Below are 26,679 nucleotides of genomic sequence, written 5' to 3' on the forward strand. Positions count from 1 at the left end.
TTTTGGTGTATTTGGTCAGTTTATTAATGTCAAACACTCTTTGTCCCTTTTAGTGCTAAACTCCACTATATACATGTGACAGAAGAGTATAAAAAGCAAATCATGTCAGTATTATTAGTGAAGACAGTTTTGTCCTTGCCGCTCTAAAATCACCAAGCTTCACTTTTAACTCTGCTTCAAGTATTATGTTCTTCAACTGTGAGTCTGGTGCTTCTCTTGATTTTAGATTTCCTCAAATGTTTGGTAACACTTGGTAGTGTGTTGAGGATATCTGAGATTTCCTCCTCACCTACTGGAATCCTGTTCACTGCAGCCTGCCAGTAAAGGGACAAAACATGTTGCCAGGGAGGATGTGCTAGTAGCTAATCGCAGTACAGAACCACCCACAGTTTTGCTTTCTTCAGTTTCAGTTATCTGTGGAAAACTGTGGCTCAAAAATATTAAATGGAAAATCCAGAAATAAACCATTCATACGTTTTATATTGTGTGCCATTCTGAGTAGCACAATGACACCTCACGCTCTCCCACCTGGGATGTGAATCACCCCTTTGTCCAGCACATCCATGCTGTATCCACCACCCACCCTTAGTCACTTAGTAGCTGTATGGGTTATCAGATCATCTGTGGCAGTGGTGCCGTGCTTGTGTTCAAGTAAGCCTTATTTTACTTAATAATGACCCTCAAGCCATTCACATTACTTTTTATCAATGTATGTGTTCTATTACTGTTGTTGTTAATCTAATACTATGCCTAATTTACATATTAAACTTTATCATAGGTATGTACATCCAGGGAAATAATATAGTATGTATAGGGTTCAGTACAATCCCGTTTCAGGCATCTACATGGTGTCTTGGAACGTATTCCCTGAGGAGAGGGGACTACTGTATAGGCATCCTCTTCCTTATGGAGTACAACAGGGTCCATATCTTCCCCTTAAATAAGGCAGTTTGCTTCATTCCCTCCTATGTTGTTATCAGTTTAGCAGTAAGTTTAACCAGTTTCTTCGTTCAATGCTTCCTTAATCCCATTTCTTTCTCTTATAATAATTTTTCTTTTCAGGATACATCGTCTAATAATATACCTAATTATTTCATATAGAATCTATGCAGTAAATTTGTGGAGCATTTCTAAATTGTCTCTATTTTACCCTACAGATTCTTCCTAAACTGACCTAATTTTACCTATACCAAGTATTTGAAACATGCCTTCTAATCTAGTCATGCCAACTTCTTCACTGTTCTTTAAATATGTAAGATTCATCCCATAACCTAATGCCTAAACTTCTGCATACTCTACTACTATACCTTTTAATGCTCTTTCTGCCTATTAAGGGAATTACAGCTCAAGGTCAAAAACCAAATTCCAACCATACCCTTTTTTGCTATGTACATAGCAAAGACAGGCTTGGGAAGTCTCCCAAATCAGCCACCCAATTGACTTAAAAGAGGCTAAATATTCAGAAATTCCAATGAATTTTTTCAAGGTTTACTTTAATGTTAGATGTCTAATAATGTTAGTCTACATTGAACTTCCCTTTTAAAAAAAAAATATATATGTATGTATGTATGTATGTATATGTATATTTTAAAAGGGAAGTTCAATGTAGACTAACATTATGTATGTATGTATATATTTGCTTGTGTTTGATTTTTCTGTTAATCCTCACCCAAGGATATTTTTCCATTGATTTTTAGAAAGTGGAAGGGAGGGGGAGAGAGAGAGAGAGAGAAACAGCGATGTGATCAATTGGTTGCCACCCACACACGCCCCAACCAGGGCCAGGGATTGAGCCTGCAACCGAGGTACATGCCCTTAACTGGAATCAAAGCCTCAACCCTTCAGTCGCAGGCCGATGCTAGGGCCGACACTCTATCCACTGAGCCAAATCATCTAGGGCCATGATCGGCAAACTGCGGCTCGCGAGCCACATGCGGCTCTTTGGCCCCTTGAGTGTGGCTCTTCCACAAAATACCACGGCCTGGGTGAGTCTATTTTGAAGAAGTGGCGTTAGAAGAAGTTTAAGTTTAAAAAATTTGGCTCTCCAAAGAAATTTCAATCGTTGTCCTATTGATATTTGGCTCTGCTGACTAATGAGTTTGCCGACCACTGATCTAGGGCTTCCCTTCTAATATTTTTCACAGAACCCAAAAATCTCAATTTAGAATAGGCTTTAGCAACCTGTATCAACACCTCACCTTACAAATGAAAAGACTGGGGCACAGAATAGTTACTGCTGGTCTAGGGTCAAGTGAATGACACTCAGAAGCCTAAAATTTTTATTCCACTTCCAGAATTGTCTTCACCTTACTATGTAAGTACCCAAATTCAACAGTTCCATATTTCATGGCCTATAATTGGAATGCCTGATTTTATATTCTTTTATTAACCTTTGTTTCACATGCTTATTATTTCATAGTTCAAATTTACAAACTTATTAAACTTGTTAACAAAAGTTATTTTAAACCAACAAATAACATTAACACTGTTAACTACAGGCATCCCTCACTATATAAACTCTCACCCAATGTTTGCTGTAACGACTTGCAAAATTTTTTACTCAAAATTCACTACCTGAATCAACAAACTGTTTTAATGTATCTTTGTACTTAGCCAGTGAAAATGTTTAAATTGAGATGTAGAGTATGCCCTGTTCCTACCTCAGCTGTTCTGACAGGATCCCATTTCATACTCATAATTATTAAATGTGTTAAGCATTATCACTATTGTCTTCCTTACGTTAAGTGAATTTATCTTCCAAGGAAGTGGAAAAGGCTGTGAAGAAATCAGGTAAGAACAAATAGGCCTAGAAAAACCCATATAGTAGTAGTTGAAAGTGATAAAGTGTACTGAGAAATCAATGCAGAAAAGGCATAGCCATGTACACATCTCCATTTTGCATGCTTGCAGTTTAGTTATATGTGGGAAAATAAAAACTTATTTTTGTGGAGAAATGGAATATTTAATAAAGTTATGATAATATCAATAATCACAAACAAATCTACTAGAAAAATCAATGCAAATTCATAGCATTTAATACTTAAGCTCAACATACCTTTAAGTTTAATGATTAAATTCAATATGTAGTTTTGAAAAAGAAAAATTACCTTTTAAGAGATGATTCAGGTCCATTGTGTCATGTATGGCTTTTTGTTTATGTCTGCGGTCTAAATTGGAATCTATCACTGAAGACTTCGAGGTGAGATCTACTCCATGTTTTTCTTTCCCTTTTTTGGCTGATTTCAAATTATTTTTCAAATCCTCAACATTTCCATACACTTCTTGACTCACGTTTTCTTGCCTTTTAACTTTTACTTTTTGATCGTTTGATGTGCCCAGTTCAAAAGACTGAACAGGGCTGATGTCTGGGGTCGACAAAGGAGTGACATCTGTCACAGTATCTTCAGATTCCTCAGTGTAGTCACCGACTTTTGGTTTAGTACTTGTAGGCTGTGTTCCTGCTGATTTTATTCCTGGTTTATATTTCTGTTTTGGTGACAAGTGGGTTACACCAGAGAGATGTTTCTTTAATGATGGAGATGAATCAGGTGTACAATTATCAGACTCTGCAGCTGAACAATCTGCACCTGAACTTGAAGATGAGGAGGACAAAGAGGAAGAGGAACTACTTTTGGAATACTTTTTACTTATGCCTTTTTTGATGTTACTAGTTGGTTTAGCTGACTTGGACCTGACATAATGTTTTTTCCCATCATCACTGCTTTCCTCTCCATCTGTATAATAATCATTTTCACCTTCTTTTACCATTTTGGGAATTCTATTTGGAATGGTCAAGTGTATTTTATGTCCTGTTGTAGCATCACACAATTTTTCTGATCTTGAAGAAGTGGTCAATGATAAAGAATTTCTGGTTTGTGTATTATTTTCTACGGGGTGTTCTTCTGAAGGAATTTTCTCTTTTCTTTCATTTCCTTTCTCAGCAAGATCATTTTCTTTTCTCTGCATTCCAAATTTCGAGTTTACATTTACTGTATCTTTGTCTAGTCTCTCTTTAGGGCAATCATTTTGCTTGTCAAAAACTGAGTTACTTTCACTTTTCTTTGCTTCTTCAAAGTCACTGTCAAAGAAAGAATGGTCCACTTCATCTTCTGATATATCTCTGAAACGATCCATAATGGCAAATATATATCTGAAAAGAAGAAAAATGTAACCATCAGACTATAGAGTAATTTTGAAATATTTTTTATTTTTATATAGTAATTTATAGTTTTTCCAAACTGAGAAGTTTGGGTAACATATCAAGAGAAACATGACCCAAAAAAACCCACCAAAAAATAACCCAGTGAAATTAAAATGGGGCTATAGGAACAATTCCAAGTTGTGCCAATGATCTGAAAAACAGGTTACTATTTTTTTTTTGTAAGATAATTCACCCTGTATTACAAAAAGTCAAGGGCTGAAATAAAAGAGTGTGGTTGTTTTTTCCTTTCTCACTTTGCTACATGGTTAAGAACAACTTTGAAATTAAAAATTATTTTGTAAGTTTCTTCAATTTTAAAAGCAAATGGTTTCATAGCACACCCATGGGCTTTTCCATTGAAGCAGTTGGTTCTGAGTGCTGTGGTGAAAAGTCTAAAATGTAAATCATGATTTAGGGCAGTGATGGCGAACCTATGACACGCGTGTCAGCACTGACACGCGTAGCCATTTCTGATGACACGCGGCCACAGCAGCCGCATGCCGAGGATGAAACATTTGCTGCTCCTGAGGATGAAACATTTGCGAAATAATGTTTTTTCCTCAAAGTGACACACTACCCGAGTTATGCTCAGTTTTTTGGCGAAGTTTGATACACCAAGCTCAAAAGGTTGCCCATCACTGATTTAGGGTTTACAGAACAACAGGCCCATATCTAGGAAAAGTAATGACAAAGGAAAGAATGCATTCAGATACTTAGAACTGATATGAAAAAAGATTTTAGAGCTGTTACTTGTAGTTTCAGAGGTAGAACTTGCATCTAGAGATGGAGTGCATAAGAAAGCCGTTCTGAGTTTAACTTTAGGACTGCTCAAAAATGGACTGGGCTACTTTCTAAGATTAGGAGCAATGAGTGAATAGTGGGATGCTGTAGGGAATTCATGCGTTAGGAGCATATGCTATTTCCCAACCCCATGATTATATGAACTAGGTCTAAATCCCAAAGTCAATGATTAAATACTTGTTTGAAATCCCTGTTTTTCATAGCTAACAATTCCCTGCCTTTCGGTCTCCTTACCAGACTGGGAGCTCCTGATAGCTAGCTCATGTTTATATACCTAGTGCCTAAAGTAGGATCTGACAAATATGATTCAAAGACTGTTTAACCAATGAAGGAGTTTGGAGTCAGGAAATTTAAGATTGTGCAGTGGGCCCTAGCTGGTTTGGCTCAGTGGATACAGCATCCGCCTGTGGACTGAAGGGTTTGATTCCCATCAAGGGCACATGCCCAGGTTGCTGCTGGATCTCCAGTAGGGGGGTGGGGGGGTGCAAGAGGCAGCCAATCAATGATTCTCTCTCATTATTGATGTTTCTCTCTCTCTCTCTCTCTCTTCCTTCCTTTCTGAAATCAATAAAAATATATTTTAAAAATGATTGTGCAGTGGTCCTGCTCTTTGATATGTAAGCAGAAAAGTTACCTCTTTTCCCTGAGCTAGTTTCCTACAATCCTCTTTCTCTCCACTCCTCCCCCCACCATACTACCCCCTTATCTTCATTTACATGGTTCATGTAGTCCCCGTTTTAAGCATCTGCCTCCCTAAGTGGTCACAGTTAGGTGCATATGACAGGAGGCACATAACCCAGTACCTGGGAACCTTCAGGTTTAAATCTGGGTTGATAATATCCAACAATCCCATTATCTTAAGGATTTAAGCGCTCAGGATTTAGCTTAATTTACGGAAAAATTATCCAACAAAAAGATAGATACAGAGGCAGTAAAGCATCAAACAGTCTGTCAAATTACAGCAGGAAGGTTAGGGAGAGGTGGGGAAGAGATCAACCGAAGGTCTTGTATGCATGCATATAAGCATAACCAATGGACGCAAAACCCTGGGGGGTGAGGGCATATATGGGAGTGGGGTGGGGGGGGGGCAATGGTAAGATATGTACACATATAATACCTTAATAAAAAAAAAATAGAAAAGAAAAATTATCCAACAATCCCATCCACTACCAGGCGGCCTCAAACTACGGCCCGCGGGCCACATGCGGGTGTTTTTGCCGTTTTAGTTTTTTACTTCAAAATAAGATAAGTGCAGTGTGCATAGGAATTTGTTCATAGTTTTTTTTAAACTATAGTCCGGCCCTCCAACGGTCTGAGGGACAGTGAACTGGTCCCCTGTTTAAAAAAGTTTGTGGACCCCTGCATATACTTCAAAATGAGACTTCAATTTATATGAGAAAATAATAAAAATATGGTATGGACTTAAAATGAGCAACGATTCTCTACAACATTTTGGGAAAGGGTAAAAACTAAACGATAGTTCACCGGACCTTGCTGGTGCTCAGTGAAAACGGGTTATCTGCGGGAGGCTGGCCGGGACACTCACCATCAGTCCAGCTCCTACAGTCTGCAGTGAAATGCTAATGCTTTCAAGAGTCATCAGGAAAGCACACACATCAGAACCGGGCGTTTCTCAAACTGGCATTCTGTTACCGGGACACCAGGTTTCTGTAGTCAGCTACAGAATAGGGTCCAAAGGTAACCGATTGGAAACACGAAAATCTAGGCCCAAAGAAAACAAGTCAACATCCGCGTTCAGGAACCGCGGCTCCGTTCCGCACTCCCGCCCGACCCCGCGCGGTGCCGGGAGGTAACGGACAGCCTCACGCCTCAGGGTTCAGGTTCAAGTCCGCGGAGGTGGGCGCTGGGGACCCGAGTCCGGCCCCCCGGGGCTGACCCCGACTCCCACGCCACCCCGAACGTGGCGTGCGGACAGGCCGTGCCCACCGCGGCTGAGGGTGCGGGCGGCCCCGCAGACGCTGTGCTTACCCCCGCCGCCCGAGGGGCCGGCCGGGCGCCTCCTCCCCTCCCGCGCGCTTCCTTACACCGACCCCGAGTGCTCGCCGCTGCCCCGGCTCCGGAAGGGAAACGGACCCGCAACGGAGAGGAGGCTGACGGGCGCGGGAAGGAGGGGTCGCTCGCGCGCCGCTCACCTGGGTGCTGTGGCCGGAGGCCGCCTCACGCGCCGCCCGTGACGTCCCGCGCTCGTGCGCACGCGCCGGCGCGCTAAGCAGCCCCTCCGCGCAGCTCCCGGCGGCGCGCTCGGCTTCCGGGGGCGGGGCGAGCGGGGGGAGGGGCGGGGCCGCCAGCGGAGCGGGACGGGGCGGGGCCGAGCGGCGGGCGTCACAGACCGCGGAGGCCGGGCGGCCTAGGGAGGCTCCCCGGGCCCCGCCCGCCGCTCTCCAATGGGAGGGAACACGTGGCGGAAGTCATCGTTCTCCGGAGAGCCGTCGGGATCCGACACTGCTGCCCCCGCTGTGAACGGCAATGCTGGTGAGCCTAGTTGTGGTGGTGACTAATTTAATAGGAAGAGCTGCTTTCCTTTTTTTGTAATTCCCAGTCAAAACAGCGACAGTGATAATAAAGATGGGGCGGCTGTGTCTTTGTGATTGTTTATATCAGCAACTTGCAGTCCGACCACGAATTCTCTGGTGCAGGGGCTGGTAACACACTAGAAGCCCCTCTTACTGGTAAACCAGGTGGGCAGTTCAATCTGAGAGAAAAATGATCTCTGCAGAATACGTTGAATGCCATTATTTCTCCATTTGGAAATCACAGGCACATAGTAGGTGTGGTAGAATAATGGCCCCAGAGACGTCCACCTCCTAATCCCCAGAACCTGTGAATATGCTACTTTACGTGGTGAAAGAGGCTTTGCTATGTGATTGAGGGTGTTGAGATGGGAAAATGATTAGCCAAGTGGCCAAAATGTAATCACTAGGGTCCTTATAAGACTGTAATCAGCCCTGACTGGTTTGGCTCAGTGGATAGAGCTCTGCCTGCGGACGGAAGGGTCCCAGGTTCGATTCCGGTCAAGGTCATGTACCTTGGTTGCGGGCATGTCCCCAGTAGGAAGTGTGCAGGTGGCAGCTGATCGATGTTTCTCTCTCATCGATGTTTCAAACTCTCTATCCCTCTCCCTTCCGCTCTGTAAAAAAAAATCAATAAAATACATTTAAAAAAAAGAAAAGAAAAAAAAAAGAGAAAGTAATCAAAGTCAGTAATAGGAGACCTGGCCACAGGAGCAAGAGGTAAGTACAGCATGGTGACTGTAGTAACATGGTATACAAATGTGTTGTATATTTGAAAGTTGCTAATGGAGTAGATCTTAAAAGTTCCCATCACAAGGGGGAAATTTTCTAATTACGTGAGGTGGTGGGTTTTAACTAGATTTTTATTATGGTGACCATTTTGTAATAGACGCATATATCATGTTGTACACCCTAAGCTTATATAATGTTATATGTCAATTATATCTCAAAACTGGAACAAATTAAAACATTTTTTTTTAATTAAAGAAAAGCAGCAGCAAGAGATCGGAGATGTAAGGGGCCGTGAACCAAAGAAAGCAGGCACCTATGGAAACTGACAAAGGGGAAGAAGAGATTCTCTCCTGAAGCCTCCAAAAGGAAGACCAGACCAAGACCTTAATTTTAGACTTTTGACCTCCAGAACAGTAAGAGAATAAATTTGTTGTTTTAAACCACTAGGTTTGTAGTAGTTTGTTATAGCAGGAATAGGAAACTAATACAGCAGCTACTCAATAAATATTTTTTTACATGAAAATGCAAAGAAAGGAACTAAAGGGTTAGTCATATCCTAGGCACTCTCACTAAGGGATTGGCTCTAGTTTCATTCTTCACAATGCGTTTTGTACTTGGTTGTAACTACCAACAAGTACAGAGAATCATTGCTTTGTCCTTTTTGTAGGCTAGGAGGAAGGATTTCACTTAATTCTGCTTGATAAAGTTATGCTGTCACCGTTTCCCAGGGATAGTTGTCTTAACTGTGGTCAAAGTTTATTATTCAAAGGAGTTGAATAGACATTTCTCTAAAGAAGATATACAGATGGCCAATAAGCACAAGAAAATATGCCCAACATCACTAATCATTAGGGAAATGCAAATTAAAACCATTAAGATACCACTTCACATTAGTATGGCTAATCCTATATAATAAAAGGCTAATATGCAAATAGACCGAATGGTGCAACAACCGAACTGGCCGCTATGATGTGCACTGACTACCAGGGGGCGTGTGCGGAACATGGCAGACGTTGGCCGCTGTGAGATGGTGAAGCAGGTGAGCGGGGGCACCAGACCAAGGCGGGGCGGGGTGCTAGTTGCTATCATAGGGGCGAGCCTCTAGTGGTTACTGAAAATTCTTTGCTCCCATGCGCTGCAGTCCCGACCTGCACCGGCCCCGCTCACACCCACTGCCAGTGCTGGTCCCGCTTGCACCCACAGTGGCTGGCCCCAATTGCCCCTGAGGGCTTCTCCACCTCCCCCTGTTCCTGAGGGGCGATCAGGGCAGCAGCCCCCACTCGCACCCGATAACGGTGCCCCACTCACACCTGCTGCTGGTGTCGGCCCCAATGGCTCTGCGCCGTCAGTGGGTGCGAGTGGGGCCGGTGCCATCAGCGCATGGGAGTGGCATCAGCAGCTGGAGTGGGGCTGCCGGCAGACAGAACCAGGGGCCACGGCAGGAAGGGCCAGGCAGGGGCACGGAGGATGGGCCAAAACCTGCTCCTATGCCTATCGCAGCCTTGCAGCCCACAGTTCCTTTCAAGGTGCACGAATTCATGCACTGGGCCCCAGTATGAAAATAAAAAACAAATTAACAAGGGTTGGCAAAGATGTAAAGAGATTGGAACTCGTGTTCATTGTTGATGGGAATGTAAAATGGTATGGATGCTGTCTAGAACAGGCAGCTGCTCAAAATATTGAACATAGAATTACCATATCACCCAGCAATTTCACTTCTGGATTGTAAACCCTAAAGATTTGAAAGCAGAGTCTCACACAGATATTTGTACAACCATGTTCATAGCAGCGTTATTTTCAATAGCCAAAAGATGGAAAAATCCCAAATGTCCATCAACAAAGGAATGGGAAGCAAGATGTGGCATATACAAACAATGGAATTTTATTCGGCCTTGAAAAGAATGGAATTATATACGCTCCAAGATGGGTGAACCTTGAAGTCATTATGTGAAAGAAGGTATACACAAAGGGGCAAATATATGATTCCACTTATATGCGGTACCCAAAATAGGCAAGTCATGGGGATTAGGGAATTAGTGTTCAATGGGCGTTGTTTCTGTATGGGATGATGAAAATGTTCTGGAGATGACGAGTGGTGATGGTTGTGCAACAATGTGAATATACTTAATGCCACTGAACTGTATGCTTAAAAATGATTAAAATAGTAAATTCTGTGTATATTATACCCTGATAAAAATAAAAAGTAAGAGATTATTACATCTCAAACTATAATTCTGGCTCTTTTTCTGGGCTATAAATTTGTCAAGTTTTGCCTTTTCTCTGGTTTCCTTTTCCTGCAGAGAGCACTTCCTCAGTTGTATATATTGAATGAACAAACCAATAAATGTGTGAACTAGGTTGTAAATAAGCTCTGTCAGGACAGAGATTTTATTTCTTTGTGCCTCTTCATAGTTCTGGTCATATAAGGTTATCAACTCATAGGTGTAAAAAGGCTCTTCCCCAAATTCACTGAATCTGGACTCTTTCATCAGAAAAGATGTGAATAATAATATCCCCCAACCCCTTTTTAAAATGGTTTCTTACTTATCGATAAACCTCTTGAAACAATATAGCCTTGGCTATTTCTATAGAGAGCTATTAATATTACCTGGAAGTGTTTTCATCTATACTAAGCTTTCTTTATGTTATGAGTAAATGTACACCAATGGAAAGTTGTTGTTTTTTTAAATTTAGGAATCAAGTTTTTTGTTTTTTTAAAAAATATATTTTATTGATTTTTTACAGAGAGGAAGGGAGAGGGATAGAGAGTCAGAAACATTGATGAGAGAGAAACATCCATCAGCTGCCTCCTGCACACCTCCTACTGGGGATGTGCCCGCAACCCAGGTACATGCCCCTGACCGGAATCAAACCTGGGACCTTTCAGTCCTCAGGCCGACGCTCCATCCACTTAGCCAAACCGGTTAGGGCTAGGAATCAAGTTTTGAAGGATGAAATCTTTACTGGGTTAAAGCTTATAAACCAATTTTAAATTAATTGTTAAGTTCCTCCCCCCCCCCCTTTTTTTTTTTTTTAGTATCTAAAGGGGTAGTTCAAAATATCTAAATGCTATAATAAATAGAGGAAATTGAGAAAGCTAAATGACTTAGATTCACAGACCAGCTGATAATTGGATTTCCTTAGCTCCCACCAAACAGAATTAGTAGCTTCTCTTCTTGTCTCCATAGAACTTGCTTATGCCTTTATTATAGTATGTATTACATTATTTTATGCTTTTCCCCTCTGTCTTCCTCCCTCCATCCCAAGTAGAATGTGAACTCTTCAAGGACATAGACCATATTTTATACTATTTTCTAACAAAGCAGCTGGGTAATACTTTTGGACTGAATGAAAGAATGAACAGAGTCACACACTACCTTCCCGAAGTTTACAGACTATTTAGAAGCCATGTGAATGCCACTGCTATTGTAGTGGCTTTGTAAGGTTATGATCTGTATAATGTAAAAAGCAGTTTGTGTTGTCCTTTGACATTATGTTAGTTTTAACTATTGTATTTGAAAGATAGCACAATGAAGGAGAATCTTTTAATTTAGGTCCTACTACCAACCAGCTGTGTGATTTGGGGCAAGTCATTTAACCTCTCTGTTCCTCAGTTTCCTCACATGCAAAATGGGATTATAATACTTATCTCTCTTATAGAGTTGTAGTGAGGAACATGTTGTAAAAATGATTTCCAAAAGTTAAAGTTCCATTCAAATATAGGATATTATTGTTATAACTTTTTCGTCTACCCAATTATTCTAGATTTATTATCATAGAAGAATATCAGATTTATTCATCAAAAATATTAAGGGCCTAATCTGTGCAAACCCTTGTTCTAGACTCCGGTTAATTCTCTAATACTAATTTTTACTTCCCCAAAGTATGTTCTCCTTCCTATCATAAATAAATGACAAATCAGAGACGCTAACTTCTTTTATGTAAAAGCTTTATATATAGTTGCACACTGCCTCCACGGGTTGGTTCTGGCTGTGTAGGTCAGTCCATTGGAGCATTGTTCAGTACACCGAAATGTTGTGGGTTCCATTTCTGGTCAGGGTACATACCTAGGTTGCAGTTCATTCCCTGGTTGGGTGTGTAAGGGAGGCAACTGATTGATGTTTCTCTCTTACATTAATGTGTCTTTCTCTCTTTCAAATCAGTAAAAACATATCCTTGGATGAGGATTAAAAAACAATAATAATAAAAACTCCACATGTTGGCCTTTTCTCTTATTTAATTCCTGGTTGGGTCGTATGATTTGCTTTGGCCAGTGAGATATTAGCAGATATTACCGGCAAAAGTTTAAAAAGAGGCACATCACATTCCCGAGATTGTCACGGGAAGAAGCCCTGGTTAACCTCTTGGAGGCTGAGAACACAGAGAGCAGAGACCAGCCATCTCACACACCAAGCAGCCCCGGCCTATACACCAGGAGACCAGAACTTCATCAGCCTATACACCACAGGCAAGCAGAGCAGAAGACCTGCCCAACTGCCCAGCCCAAATTCCGACCTACGAAATCATAAGCAAATAAAATAATTATTTGGTGGTAATTTGTTACGCTACACTAGATAATTGATATACCACATTTCTCTAAATTTCAGGTCAAAACTTAAATTGAAATTATTCTTTTTGTGATCCACCCTTTATCTTGATACCAGCTACTTTAATTTACAATACTTTCCTTTATAATACTCTTTCTTTTGGGAGATTAATACAAAGATATTTCTGCCTGAAAGTTTCCAAATATGAATATTTTTATTAGGCATAACTTGGAGATATTGCTGGTTTGGTTCCATCAGTATAAAGTGAATATTGCAGTAAAGTGACTCATGTGACTTTTTTTGTTTTGCAGTGCACATAAAAGTTATGCTTATGCTACACCATAGTCTATTAAGTGAATAATAATATGTCTAAAAACCAATGGACATACCTTAAGTAAAAAATACTTTCTTGCTAAAAAATCCTGTTATCTGACCTTTGAGTGAGTTGTAATCTTTTTGCCTGTGGAGGGTCATGCCTCGATATTGTTGGCTGTTGACTAGGTTGGTAGTAGTTGAAGGTTGGTGTGGCTGTGGAAAATTCTTAAAATAAGACAACAATGAAGTTTGCTGCTTTCTCAACTAAGTTTATGTAATATTCTAAGTGCTTTGCTGTCATTTCAACAGTCTTCATAGCATCTTCACCAGGAGTAATTCCATCTCAAAAACCACTTTCTTTTATCATGAGACTAGCGGCCTGGTGCACGAAATTCCTGCACTGGGGGTGAGGTGGGGTGTGCCGCGCCAGCACAGCCAGGTTTGGTGAGCCTGAGAGGGGGCGGTGAAGGATTAAGAAAAGACAGATGAGAAGAAAGCTGGGGCTGGGTGGGACGCTGCCCTCTCTGATGGAGAGGCAGTGCCACGGCCTGTAAGCCAAGTCTTTATTTTATAGCTAGATTCCATGAGGCAAACAAAGTAAGGGCGTGGTTACAATGTTTTCTGCAGGTTTCGAATCTACTCAGTTACAGGCACCTGATCAAGCTTTGTTTACTTGCTGCATCTCCCGCAGCTCGTATCACTCAGCCACGTGGGGCTACAGGTTCGGACCATAAGGTCAAGCTTACAACTATAGCCTTTGGCTATAATTGTGCTGAGACTTACATGTGGCTTTGCCACGAGAGGATCGTGCCCTCTCATTAGTCCCAGGCTTAAACTTGTCCAAATGCTCTAGGCGCTCTCCACGGGGGGGTGGGGGGACCCCTCAGCCCGGCCTGCACCCTCTTGTAGCCCGAGACCCCACAGGCGGACATCCCTCTCGCAGTCTGGGGCTCTCACAGTCCGGGACCCCTTGCTCCTTACCGCCCACCTGCAACGGAGGCAGGAGAGGCTCCTGCCACTGCCACTGCGCTCGCCAGCCATGAGCCCAGCTTCTGGCTGAGCGGCACTCACCTGTGGGAGTGCGCTGACCACTAGGGGGCAGCTCCTGCATTGAGCGTCTGCTCCCTGGTGGTCAGTGTGTGTCATAGCGACCCGTCGTTCCGCCGTTTAGTCGATTTGCATATTAGGGTTTTATTATGTAGGATTGCAGCAATTCATTCACTGCAATTCAGACTCCACTGCTGATTCTACTTCCACCACATCTGTAGTTACTGCCTCCACTGAAGTCTTGAACCCCTCAAAGTCATCGATGAGGGTTGGATTCCACTTCTTCCAAACTCCTGTTAATGTTGATACTAGTATTTTGATCTCTTCCCAAGAATCACAAATCTTCTTAATGGCATCTGGAGTGGTGAATCCTTTCCAGAAGGTGTTTTATTTACTCTGCCCAGATCCATCAGAGGCTGTGGCAGCTACAGCCTTACAAAACGTGTTTCTTAAATAGTAGGACTTGAAAGTCGAAATTACTCCTTGATCCAGAATGGATGTTGTTCTAGCAGGCAAGAAAACAACTTTAATCTTACCCATCTCCATCAGTGCTCTTGGGTGAGTAACCAGGTGCATTGTCAATGAGCAGTGATATTTTGAAAGGAACCTTTATTTTTATCTGAACAGTCTCAACAATAGGCTTAAAATAGTCAGTAAATCACGTTGTAAACGGATGTGCTGTTCATCCCAGCTTTGTTCCATTTATAGACCACAGGCAGAGTAGATTAAGCATGATTCTTAATAGCCCTAGGATTGCTGGAGTGGTACATGAGCACGGGCTTCAACTTAGTCACCAGCTGCATTAGCCCCTAACAAGAGAGTCAGTCTGTTCTTTGAAGCCAGGAATTGCCTCCTCTCTAGCTATAAACGTCCTAGACAGCATGGTTTCCCGCCAGAAGGCTATTTTGTCTACATTGAAATCTGTTGTTTAGGAAGCCACCTTCATCTATTATCTAGATCTTCTGGGTAACACAGCTTCTACATCAGCACTTGCTGCTTCACCTTGCATTTTTATGTTATGGAGACATAAACCTCACGAACCAACCTCTGCTAGCTTTAAGCTTGTCTTCTGCAGCTTCATCACCCTTCTCAGCCTTCAGAGATTTGAAGAGAGTTAGGGTCTTGCTGTGGATTGGGCTATGGCGTAAGGAAATGTTGGGGCTGGCTTGATTTATCTAGGTCAGGGGTCCTCAAACTTTTTAAACAGGGGGCCAGTTCACTGTCCCTCAGACCGCTGGAGGGCCAGACTATAGTTTTAAAAACACACACAAAACTATGAACAAATTCCTATGCACATTGCACATATCTTATCTTGAAGGAAGTAAACAAAATGGCAAAAATACCCGGCGGGCCGGATAAATGTCCTCAGCGGGCCGCATGTGGCCCGCGGGCCGTAGTTTGAGGATGCCTGATCTAGACCACTGAAACTTTCTCCATATCAGCAACAAAGCTGTTTTGCTTTCTTATCATTCATGTGTTCACTGGAGTAACACTTTTAATTTCCTTCAAGGACTTTTCCTTTGCATTCACAACTTGGCTAACAGGCACAAGAGGCCTCGCTTTTGGCTTGTCTCAGCTTTCGCCTGCCTTCCTCACTAAACTTAAATCATTTCTAGCTTTTGACGTAAAGTGAGAGACATGCACCTCCTCCTTTCACTTGAACACTTAGAGGCCATCTATGATTATCAATTAGCCTAATGTAAATATTGTTATGCTTGAGGGACTAGGGAAGTAGGGACTAGGGAAGCCCAGGGGACAGATACTGGAATGGCCAGTTGGTGGAGCAGTTGGAGCACATTTATTGATTAAGTTCATCATCTTATATGGGTGTGGTTCGTGGCAGCTCCAAACATTACAATAGTAACATCAAATATCACAGAATAGCCCTAGCTGGTTTGGCTCAGTGGGAAGAGCGTCGGCCTGCGGACTGAAGGGTCCCAGGTTCGATTCCGGTCAAGGGCACATGCCTGGGTTGTGGGCTTTGATCCCCAGTGTGGGGCATGCAGGAGGCAGCCAATCAATGATTCTCTCTCATCATTGATGTTTCTATCTCTCTTCCTCTCTGAAATCAATAAAAATATATTTTTAAAAAATATCACAGAACACCATAAAAATATAATAATAATGAAAAAGTTTGAAATATTGCAAGAATTACCAAGATGTCACACATAGTGAGCAAATGCTGTTGCAAAATGGCACTGATAGACTTGTTTGACACTGGATTGCCACAAATCTTCAATTTTTAAAAAAATGCAATATCTGCCGAAACCGGTTTGGCTCAGTGGATAGAGCGTCGGCCTGCGGACTCAAGGGTCCCAGGTTCAATTCCAGTCAAGGGCATGTACCTTGGTTGCGGGCACATCCCCAGTAGGGGGTGTGCAAGAGGCAGCTGATCGATGTTTCTCTCTCATCGATGTTTCTAACTCTCTATCCCTCTCTCTTCCTCTCTGTAAAAAATCAATAAAATATATTTTAAAAAAAGAGGACTTGGAAAATTGAAAAAAAAATGCAATATCTGTGAGTACAGTAAAGCAAAGTGCAATAAAATGAGGTATGGCTGTACTAATATGGAGCCCCACTCAGCATGATGATATAGAGGGTGTCCCAAAAAATGTATACACACTTAACAGCAGATAGCTCAATTGATGTTTCTTTTCCAATTTAACCCATTGGAATTAATAATTATTCAGCGTGTGTACATTTTTGGGAGACAACCTGTAAATGTGTTCTAAAATTTTGTTCAGAGTTTCATCTTCCTCTTAGAAATGCTGCAGCACGTTCCCTTTAAGCTTTAGTCATCTATTATTTGTTTTTAAAGTACTTTATGATTTCTTTTATTTTTGAAGTTTGTCACATATTTTAGTAAACCACATTCTGCTTGAAAGTTACGAGAGAGAGAGAGAGAGAGAGAGAGAGAGAGAGAGAGAGAGAGAGAGAGGTTAACTGATCTGTTAGGGTCTTACAGTGAATCAGTAGAAGAAAGTAGACTATCTAGGCTCATGGTAACATCTTTATTCAGTTTCCCCCAAAGTGGTTGAGGGCAAACACTGTGGTTTTCTTTCTAATCCTAATCACTTCCAAGGTGGTCAGAGGGTTTAAGGAGAAATATACTCATGAAGGGGAAGATGTATCACATTTTGACAGATATCAGGTATTGATTACCTATTTACACTGCCTAATATTTTAAATGTCAAACTCCCCCCCCCCCCCCCCCCACCGCCACACACACACACTTAATTTGTCCTCATAATGTCCCAAGGAGTTAGGGCAGATGCCATTCCCATCTTAAGAGAATAATGAAGATAGCCTATGGAACATTCAATTATTGCCTATCAAAATGTACTGTCTTTAAGGAATACAAATAAGGCATCCCTACTCAGTTGCTTTTTAACCCTTAGACCTGGAAGGACTCAACACCGACTTCTTGGAAGGACACCAGGATTCTAATTGAATGTCTGACTTCTGGCCTCATCTCCCTCCATGCCTCCTGATCCTAGTCACTCCCCTGTGCTCCTTATCTTACCTGACTTGTGATCCTCCAACCATGCACAGGGTAGAGGCCCAATACTATTTGTTAGGAAATGTTTGAAGTGTCAGTGCTGACTTAGCAGCAGTATGGCATATGCTTTAAGGAAGTTTTCTGACCATGAGTGTACATTTCTCCAGATCTGGGTTATTTTGGGGAGCAATATACTGCTGTGTTGGAAAGATCGTGGTCTTAAGAGTTCCAGACCAGGACCCTTAATAAAAGTCAGACCAGTTTCTCCTTTACTGATTCACTTAGTACTTATCAGGAGCCTGGTTAAGATACCAGCAACCCTCACAAAGCAACAAAACTAAATACTTTAAAGTATAAAACACAGGTCTTAAGCTCATGGATTAAACCCTGTTTTTTCTCCTTTGTAATATGGGATGAGTAAATGAGTTTTTAGGAAGTGCCATGACATAGTGGTTAAATGCATAGCTCTAAAACCGACCATGATATTTATTAGCTCTGTAATGCTGAGCAAGTTATTTTACCTCCTTTGCCTCCGTTTCCTCATGTGTAGATGGCGATAACATTATCAGGGTTGTTGTGAAGATAGATGAAGCATGTCTAGAGCTTAGAATAGAATCTGGCACACAGTGAGTACTCAATTAGTTACCATTATTGTCAGCTATGGATTTAAATTGGAGAATGTATATATAGCCCTTAGCACACACTCCTTGGCATGCAAATGATCAAAAATGTAGATAGGATTGTTGGTAATAACAAGCTACCCGTGCTTTCCTTGAAATAATTTGGATTAGTGGGTACACTTTGAGGAGATCTAGTGGGATGAATTCCTTTTAGAGGAAAATTCCTTTTTCCTCTAACTATTTTAGAGGAAAAAGGAATCCTTCAAAATCACTACTTTATTCATTTAAAGGAGAACAGGAAGGTAGTAACTTCATTTGATGTCATCATCTAGGCATGGCAAAGTCACAGCTGGCATAAGGCAGTCAATATCTTCTTTGACTTAAAAGGTATAAGAAGTGTCACATGAATATTAATATTTAAAACAAAGATTTTAAAAAATACATTAAATTTACACATGTATTTACACATGTATTTACACATGAAAATACATTTTTATATAGATACTAGAGGCCGGGTGCACCAATTCGTGCACAGGTGGGGTCTGGCTGGCCCACCCTGATTGGGGTGGATCTAGCCCGCCAGAGGGAGGGGCCCCGGGCAGTTGGCAGGCCAGCCCCGCCCCCTGGTCGAACTCTGGTCGAACTCCCGGTTGAGGGGACAATTTGCATATTACCCTTTTATTATAGAGGATATAAAATAATTCATTTATATGCTGTTTTGTTGGAGTTAAATGCTAGTGATTATTTTTAGACCTCTATTAATTTATGCCATTCTAGGGAAATTTATTATGAAGACATGAATACATGGGTAGGCTGTACATATCTATGGACACCAGTATTTCTTTTTTAAAATAATAACCTCTTGGACAATACTTTGTTTTCAAAGAATAAGGATCCACTAAATATTTTAGTTTACACATCAATGTTGTATATTTTTCTCTGTTGATATGACACAGATGATTCCTTAGAGAAACACGGTATAGTCACAGTATTTAAAAATATTTTTAATGCTTATTTTCCTTAATGGTGCTTACTGGGAAGTAGGATATAACTCAATTTATTGGAAAACAACAGTGCCTTTAAAATTGAAATTCTTTGTGACTGATACAAGCAGAGAGTTCTGAGCTTCTGCTTATAAGTGTTTCCCATAACCTTTATTTCTCACGGCTTCCCTCATCTATTTTCCTCTCCTGCCCTTTTCTATTCTGGATTTGTTCTCGCTACCACCCTCCCTTTTAATAATCATTCATCTTTTTAGAATTCCTTATTTATTCATTCGTTAAAGGTACACATGCTGCTTTATTGGTCTTAGTAGTCATTACTTGTATTTCTCTGGAATATTGGTGTCTTCTCAGCAAGCCTGAGCTGTGTATTAACGCCGGGACCATGGGAGAAAATCATTTGGACCACTTTCACTTGCGTGGGCAGTAGCATTTGTATTGAGTCGCTGGCAACACAAATGTAGGGACTTGGAGCCAAAGAGATGAGGGAAGCTGCCACCCGCCTGGCACCAGGCCCACTTCTTTGGGCCTTTGCACAACTAGGAATTGCAGGCTTCATTTACTCCACGTTGGTCTGATTCCTTCCCTGAGGCGGCCCGATGGGAAGGGAGGGGGGGTGTTGTTAGGGGTAACTGTGTTAAAGGTGAGGATCAGGAATGGTTGCCTATTTAATCTAAGTAGCGGGTGAAAACAAGGCAGACATTTGGGGGGTTGTAAGCATGCGAGGAGGTGACTTGCCAGGGATGAACGGAGAGCGAGGATTAAGGGATCACCTGCGCTCCAGAATGACAAATGCCTCCGGCACCTGCAGCAGAATTTTCCATCCACAGACCGTGTGTTGGGGGTGGGGGGTGGAAGAGGTGGGGGGAGACGGGAAGGCCCAGGACCGAGCGGTTTTCGCAGCTCTTGGTCGCGCCCCCTCCCCGGCGAGGCGGCGGCGGGCCAGACCCCTCCCCTTGCCCGGAAGGCGGGCACCTCGCGGCTGTCACTCAGCGGGCCCTCGGCTCCCCGCCCTCCGCCTGACTCGCACTCCCGGGCCGCCCCCGCCCCCGCCCCCGCCCCGCCTCGGGCTTCGCCCGCTTAAGTCACAACACCGCCCGGTACCTGGGCGCGCCCGGCGGGCCACTGCGGACCCGGCGGCGGCGGCGGCGCGGAGCGGGCCCCGGGAGGAGCCCGGCGGCGTCTGCGGGAGCCGTTCCCTCGGAGGGCTGCCGGCGAGGGCATGAGCGCCGACCGCCTCCGCCTCCGGAGCGGCGGCGGCGGCGAGGGCAGGAGCGGCCGCGCAGAGGCCACGGGCCGGGGCCGCGCCGGGGGGCCGCGGGGCGGGAGATGAGCCTGTCCCCCGCGGCTCAGGCGGCAGCATGCACCCCGAGGCCACCGACAGCAGCGGCGCCGGCCCCAGCCCCGCGGCGGCCGCGGGCGCTCCGGGCGAGCGGCGGCCGGAGCCCGGGGAGGACGCGGCGGCCCCGAGGGGCCCGGGCGGCGGGAGCTGGCGGGTGCCGGTGGCGGTGGCCGTGCTCGCCGCCGCGTCCCTCTCCTACCTGGGGCCCGGGGCGGCAGGAGGCGCGGGGCCGGGCGCCGTCCTGCTCCGGCTCAGCCTGTACCTGCTGGGCGCCGCGGCCGCCTTCCTGCTGGGCACCCTGTTCTCCCTCGTCTGCCGGAGCCGGCGAGCCCCGCCGCCCGACTTCGCCGCCGCCTGGAGACGGCTGGCCGCCCGCCGCCGGCCGAGGGTGAGTACCGGCCCCCCCCCCCCCCGCCCCGCGCGCCCGGCCCTCCCGCTTCCGGTGCCCGCCGCCCGCTCCCGGAGCCGCGGGGGTCTCGGCGGGCCCGTCCGCCCCGGCCCGGCGGCGGGAAGCGAGCGGTCCCGCGGTCCCCGGGGGCGGGCGCGGGCTCCGGGCCGCCGGGAGGCACGGCGCCCGCGGCCAGAGCCGGTCCCGCTGCTGCTCGGCAGCCGGGGCGTGGAGGTCGCCGAGCGGGGCTCCCGCCCGCAGGCGCCGCGCCCGGCGGTGGGCGTTCTCGTCGGCTCTGCGGACCCTTCTCCGCGGAGGGAACTTCGGGGCGGTTTACCCGACAGACTCCCCCGGCCCCGCACCCCCGGCCCCGGCGCCCGCCCACCCCCACGTCCTGTGCCCACCATGTTGAGCGGTAACGCAGCCCGCTGGTTTCTGGACGTGCAAAGGGGCTGCCAGACCCCGTCCTGTGCCACGAGGGAGGCTGTGGCCGGCGAGGCAGGGCACGGCCGGGCGGTGCGTGGGGAAGGTAGGAAAGAACATGTTGTAGATGAGCTTTTCTCGCCCTTCGAGCCAAACCCCCACTTTCTCTGCCTCGCAGCTTCCGGCTGGCACCCCGAAATGACATGGATTCTGTCCCAGCCTGACGCTCACAGCCCCACGGAATGAATGAGTGGCACTGCCGAGCCCTTGGGGGTGTTGGTTAGAGGGGCCAGTGCGCCCTGGGTTTTGTGTTTGCCTGTGATTTGACCTGCTCCCTCCTCGGTAAAAGGAGATGATGAAGGGCGGTAGGGAAGACAATCAGGCATGCTCACTCTGTGAGTTGATCAACAATTCCGTATACTAAGGAAGAGGAACTTCTGTAGTATAAAGAATTAGTAATATCAATTTTTCTTAAAAACCTTCATTTAGCTGTCCATCCCTACCCCCCCCCACCCCACCCCGCAATTCTAATTTAGCAAGAGTTGCTGAGCAGGTGTGTTTTTCCGATTTCTTTTCTCTCTACACTGATTTAAAAAAAAAAAAAGGGACCCCAAGATTTTACTAGTTGGTTTGTTGATCACTGGTAAATGACATTGCAATTCTTTAGAGTATTGTAAGAAGTTACTATTCAGTATGTCTTTATTGAGCATTTTGTACAAGCCAGGTGTTATTCTGGAAGCTGGGGTTGAGTCAACAAGACACAGGAATGCCCAGCTCTCTAGGGATTGTATTCTCACCGGGGACCAGACAATGAGCAAACACAGGAGACACTTTCGGACAGTGATCCATGCTATGAAGAAGGGGTTCAGAGTGCCCAGTAAGCGGGCACAGAAAGTTCAGAGGTGGGGTCAGGGTCAAAGTCTTACTACTGCCGTCTACCTCTGAGGACCTGGAAGCCTCATGCTGTTTGTGGGTTACCACCTGTCACCTGGAACATTCCCCCAAGCCTCCCAGCGCACGTGCAGTTCCGGGTAGATAAAACTTTGGGAAATCCAGGAAGCGGGGTTAGGAGACAAATTAGAGATAATAGTACTTTAAAGGTGACATTAGCCGAAACCGGTTTGGCTCAGTGGATAGAGCGTCGGCCTGCGGACTGAAAGGTCCCAGGTTCGATTCCGGTCAAGGGCATGTACCTTGGTTGCGGGCACATCCCCAGTGGGGGGTGTGCAGGAGGCAGCTGATCGGTGTTTCTCTCTCATCGATGTTTCTAGCTCTCTATCCCTCTCCTTTCCTCTCTGTAAAAAATCAATAAAATATATTTAAAAAGAAGAAAAAAAAGGTGACATTAAATGAAGCAGCACATATAACCTCTCATGTATACTACCCGGAAATTTCAGGTAATAGAAGAGGTGAAGTATAAACGAAGGAAAACAGATCAGCCTTTTAGGACTTGGATTTTTATAATAGCCTTAAGTAAGAAAACAAGTATATTAGGAAATTCGCTTTATAAGTTATATGCTGCTTAGAATTGAAATGCATATTATTCACATACAATTTTTTTTTTAATTGTACTGGTGCCTTTAGTTGTGCTGTATTCCTAGTAACACGTGTTTATGGTTTAAAAAATGTCCTCTCCTTTATGAATGGAAGCATAAGCATGTGGTGTAGTATAAACTATCTGCAGTTCTGTGGGGGTGGGAGCTGGACCACACAGGACCAAATGGTGCCTCTTTAGATACGGCAACTACTTGACTACGGAAAATGGGATTCAGCATGAAGAAAAGAATCCTCATGTATTCTTTTATTTTTTATTTTTATTTTTATTTTTTATGTATTTATTTTTAATTTCTTTATTGATTAAGGTGTCACATATTTGTCCTCATCCCCCCACTCATGTATTCTTATACATTTGGATTAATTGAGTGTCAGCTAGACATGTCACACACTGGGGTCTATCCTTCAATCTGTCCATCCCTCTTTCCTTCCTCCTCTCTTCCTGGTTTTTTTCTTATTGACTTCCTTCTATAGAGAAAAAAATGCAGACATGGTTAAAAGTAGGCAGCTAGAGAAGCCTAAGCTAAAAGGGAAAAGGATTTCATGTCTAGGAGTGTTCAAATGCTTCTCCATGCTTTACCGTGTAGTTATTGGCTGTAACTCCACGTGGTGAGGACCATGATTAACACCTTTTGTTATCCCTTGCACCCAGTAGGAACTCATGAAGTGTTTGCTGATGATAATGAGGAAAATTAGGTCTGTTTGTGGTCACTAGCATAGGGTTTCCCCCCTCTAATTAACCTAGTATCTATTGGACATCTCTGATGTGTGAGGATTTCGATTTTACTTGGGTGGGAATATTTTTTTAAAATATATTTTTATTTTTCAATTACAGTTTACACACAATATTGTGTTTCAGGTGTATAACCCAGTAATTGGATAAGTAATTTACTAGACTACCCTGATAAATCTAGTACCCACCTGACACCATACATACTTATTATAATATTATTGACTGTATTTTCCATGCTGTACTTTCTATCTCCATGACTATTCTGTAATTACCAATTTGTACTTCTTAATCCCTTCACGTTTTCACCCATCCTCCCAGCACCCATCCCATTTTTCATCCAGTCCCCTAACCTTCCCCTGCTCTGTCAACCACAAGTTCTCTCTCTCTACCTATGTCTGTTTCAGTTGTGTTTATTTTGTTCTGTAGATTCTCCACATGCCAGTGAAATCATAGGGTATTTGTCTTTCTCTGACTGACTTATTTAACTGAGCATAATACACTCCACTCTAGGTCCATCCATGCTGTCGCGAATGGTAAGATTCATTATATGTGTGTGTGTGTGCTTTGGGTTTCTTCCGATATATTCCCAGATGTGGGCTCTCTGGGTCATAAGGCAGATCCATTGTTAATTTTTCTATAGCGGCTGCGCCAATCTGTAGGGTGGGCATCACTATTGATTAAAGTCGTAAAAATAATTTTCATCTCAGGTATTTTCAGGAACTAAGGAAACTTTGGTGTAAGGTCAGGAAGGTCGATGCTCAAATCTTGACAATTGATCTCCCGGCCTCACTTCAGCAGCACTTGGAGTGGGTCCTAGGCCAGCAGCCTGGAGCTGTGATGCTCAGGGCTGGCCTTCTCATGTGGCAGTTGTTAGGCCAGCTTGCTGAGCAGGCTGCCATAGCGTAGGGTTGCAGTTTGGCCTTATGCCAGGCCAGTTCACTCACCTGGACCAAGAGCCTCAGATTCACTAGCCACAGTTACTTCACTCTAGGCAACAGCAAGAGAAATAGGGCAAAAGTGAGGAATGAAAACGTATTTTCATTCCTGGACCAGCATTACAAAGTGTATCTTCATATAATGGAAAAAAGTCACATGCTAGTGACATGGAAAACTGAAATCTACTGCCATGTAAAGAAGACAGTAATGAAAGACTTTTCAAAGATTAGGCAGAAAAGTTCAAGAAGTTAATCTAATCTAATTAATGTGCACTTACTGAATATCTGCTGTATATTTGCGAATCTTAGATTATTTTTTGCTTAGTTAGTTGCCGAGTGCTGTGTCGAGGACATAGTAGGTAGCCTCTTAGTAGACAGATTCTGCCGGAATGAATGGATTGTTGTTTGAGATGAGAACACATTTAAGTATCCCATTGACATTTTTAGATTTTAGATTTCAACCTCAGTGTCTAGAGAATGGCCCCAGCCTTGCCTAGGTGTCACTAAGAGCTGGGATAATTGCTTTCTACAATGCCTGGCTATGTCCCTGTGCCTCTGGCTGAGATTGGGCTGAAAGAGAAGACTGGACGGGAGGGCAATGTTTGTAGAAACAGTAAAAACATTCACACAGCAATCCGTGGCTCCAGTTGGCTTGGGTAGGACTTGTAGAATTCCTAAATGAGTTCTTTTACTAATACAAAAGTTCTTTGAGTAAAACAAAGTGAATTTAGTTACTTGAGGGCAAAAGGAAAAGAAATAGGAATTAGGTAAACTACACACAGCCTCTTTGTAACTTTCTTTTATTATGCTAATGTGATAAACTAATCCTCAACCCTTTGATAATGGATAATGGCATAATACACTTATTGCCCTCAGAATATTTGTTTGCATTTTAACTATCGGAGTTAAGTCAGGGTGGCTAGTGGGAAAAAATTTTTTGAGGAAGATGGCATTTAAAAAATATATATATTTAATTGATTTTTTTTACAGAGAGGAAGGGAGAAGGAGAGAGAGTTAGAAACATCGATGTGCCTGCAACCAAGGTACATGCTCTTGGCCGGAATCGAACCTGGGACCCCTGAGTCCGAAGGCCGACGCTCCATCCATTGAGCCAAACAGGCCAGCGTGAGGAAGATGGCATTTTTGAGAACCCTGGGAAAGATAGGATCTTATCTAACTCTTGCTGTGGTGTAGGGGTTGTTTTACTTTAAATTGGTACTAGTTATACTTTTAATGTAATGTATACTTTTAATGTAGTATACTTTTTAAATGTAATTTTTATACATAGGTCATATACGTTTTAAATAATTTTTTACATAGGTCATATAATCACATGGTTTAAAAACATTGAAGCATATAGAAGTGTGTACAGTGAAAAAAAATCTCTCTTCCATATAGCCAGTATTAATAGGTGCTGTTTACTCTTCAAGATATACATTATCTATATAATAAAAGGGTGATATGCTAATTAGACTGGATAGACCGGATGTCTTCTGGACATCCTTATGGATGTCCTTCCGGACAAAGCCACAGTGGCGGGGGCTGAGGCAGAGATGGTTAGGGGCAATCAGGCCAGCAGGGTAGAGTGGTTAGGGGCAATCAGGCCGGCAGGGGAGAGTGGTTAGGGGCATCAGGTAGGCAGGCAGAGGTGGTTAGGGGTAATCAGGTAGGCAGGCAGGTGAGCAATTAGGAGCCAGCGGCCCCGGATTGTGAGAGGGATGTCCAACTGCCGGTTTAGGCCCAAGATCGGGCCTAAACCGGCAGTCGGACATCCCCCGAGGGGTCCCTGATTGGAGAGGGTACAGGCCGGGCTGAGGAACCCATCCCTCTCTGCAAGAATTTCGTGCACTGGGCCTCTAGTCTATAATAATAAAGTTGTAATATGCTAATTAGACCAGCCGTCCTTCCAGACGAAGCCAGGGCTGTGAGGGATGCCCGGGTCCTGGGTGCCAGAGGGAAGCCGGTTCTGGCAGCTGGGGGAAGGAAGGCCTAACTCTTGCATGAATTTCG

At 44.0% G+C, this 26,679-nt stretch overlaps 2 protein-coding genes across 6 annotated transcripts in view; one reads left to right on the forward strand and one right to left on the reverse strand.

The window, feature by feature from the left end:
* CFAP97 (cilia and flagella associated protein 97) overlaps window positions 1-20,956 on the reverse strand; it is a 39,092-nt gene extending 18,136 nt beyond the window's left edge. Inside the window, exons 1-3 of one of the 4 annotated variants that reach the window (XM_079779399.1) lie at window positions 7,156-7,188; window positions 6,549-6,724; window positions 3,108-4,150 (exon numbers count right to left, since the gene is read on the reverse strand). In XM_079779399.1, the coding sequence (XP_079635525.1) occupies window positions 3,108-4,134 (1,027 nt within the window). In that variant the 5' untranslated portion in view covers window positions 4,135-4,150; window positions 6,549-6,724; window positions 7,156-7,188. Of the gene's footprint in view, window positions 1-3,107; window positions 4,151-6,548; window positions 6,725-7,053; window positions 7,076-7,155; window positions 7,228-20,835 lie in introns of those variants that run through there. The other 3 variants (XM_079779401.1, XM_079779398.1, XM_079779400.1) reach the window with 3 other exon arrangements.
* SNX25 (sorting nexin 25) overlaps window positions 20,372-26,679 on the forward strand; it is a 95,099-nt gene continuing 88,791 nt past the window's right edge. The window contains exon 1 of one of the 2 annotated variants that reach the window (XM_079779397.1): window positions 20,372-21,024. In XM_079779397.1, coding sequence (XP_079635523.1) covers window positions 20,656-21,024 — 369 coding nt within the window. In that variant the 5' untranslated portion in view covers window positions 20,372-20,655. The remainder of the gene's footprint in view (window positions 21,025-26,679) is intronic. The other variant, XM_079779396.1, reaches the window with a different exon arrangement.

Source organism: Cnephaeus nilssonii, assembly GCF_951640355.1.
Source record: "Cnephaeus nilssonii genome assembly, chromosome: 8".
NCBI lineage: Eukaryota > Metazoa > Chordata > Mammalia > Chiroptera > Vespertilionidae > Cnephaeus > Cnephaeus nilssonii.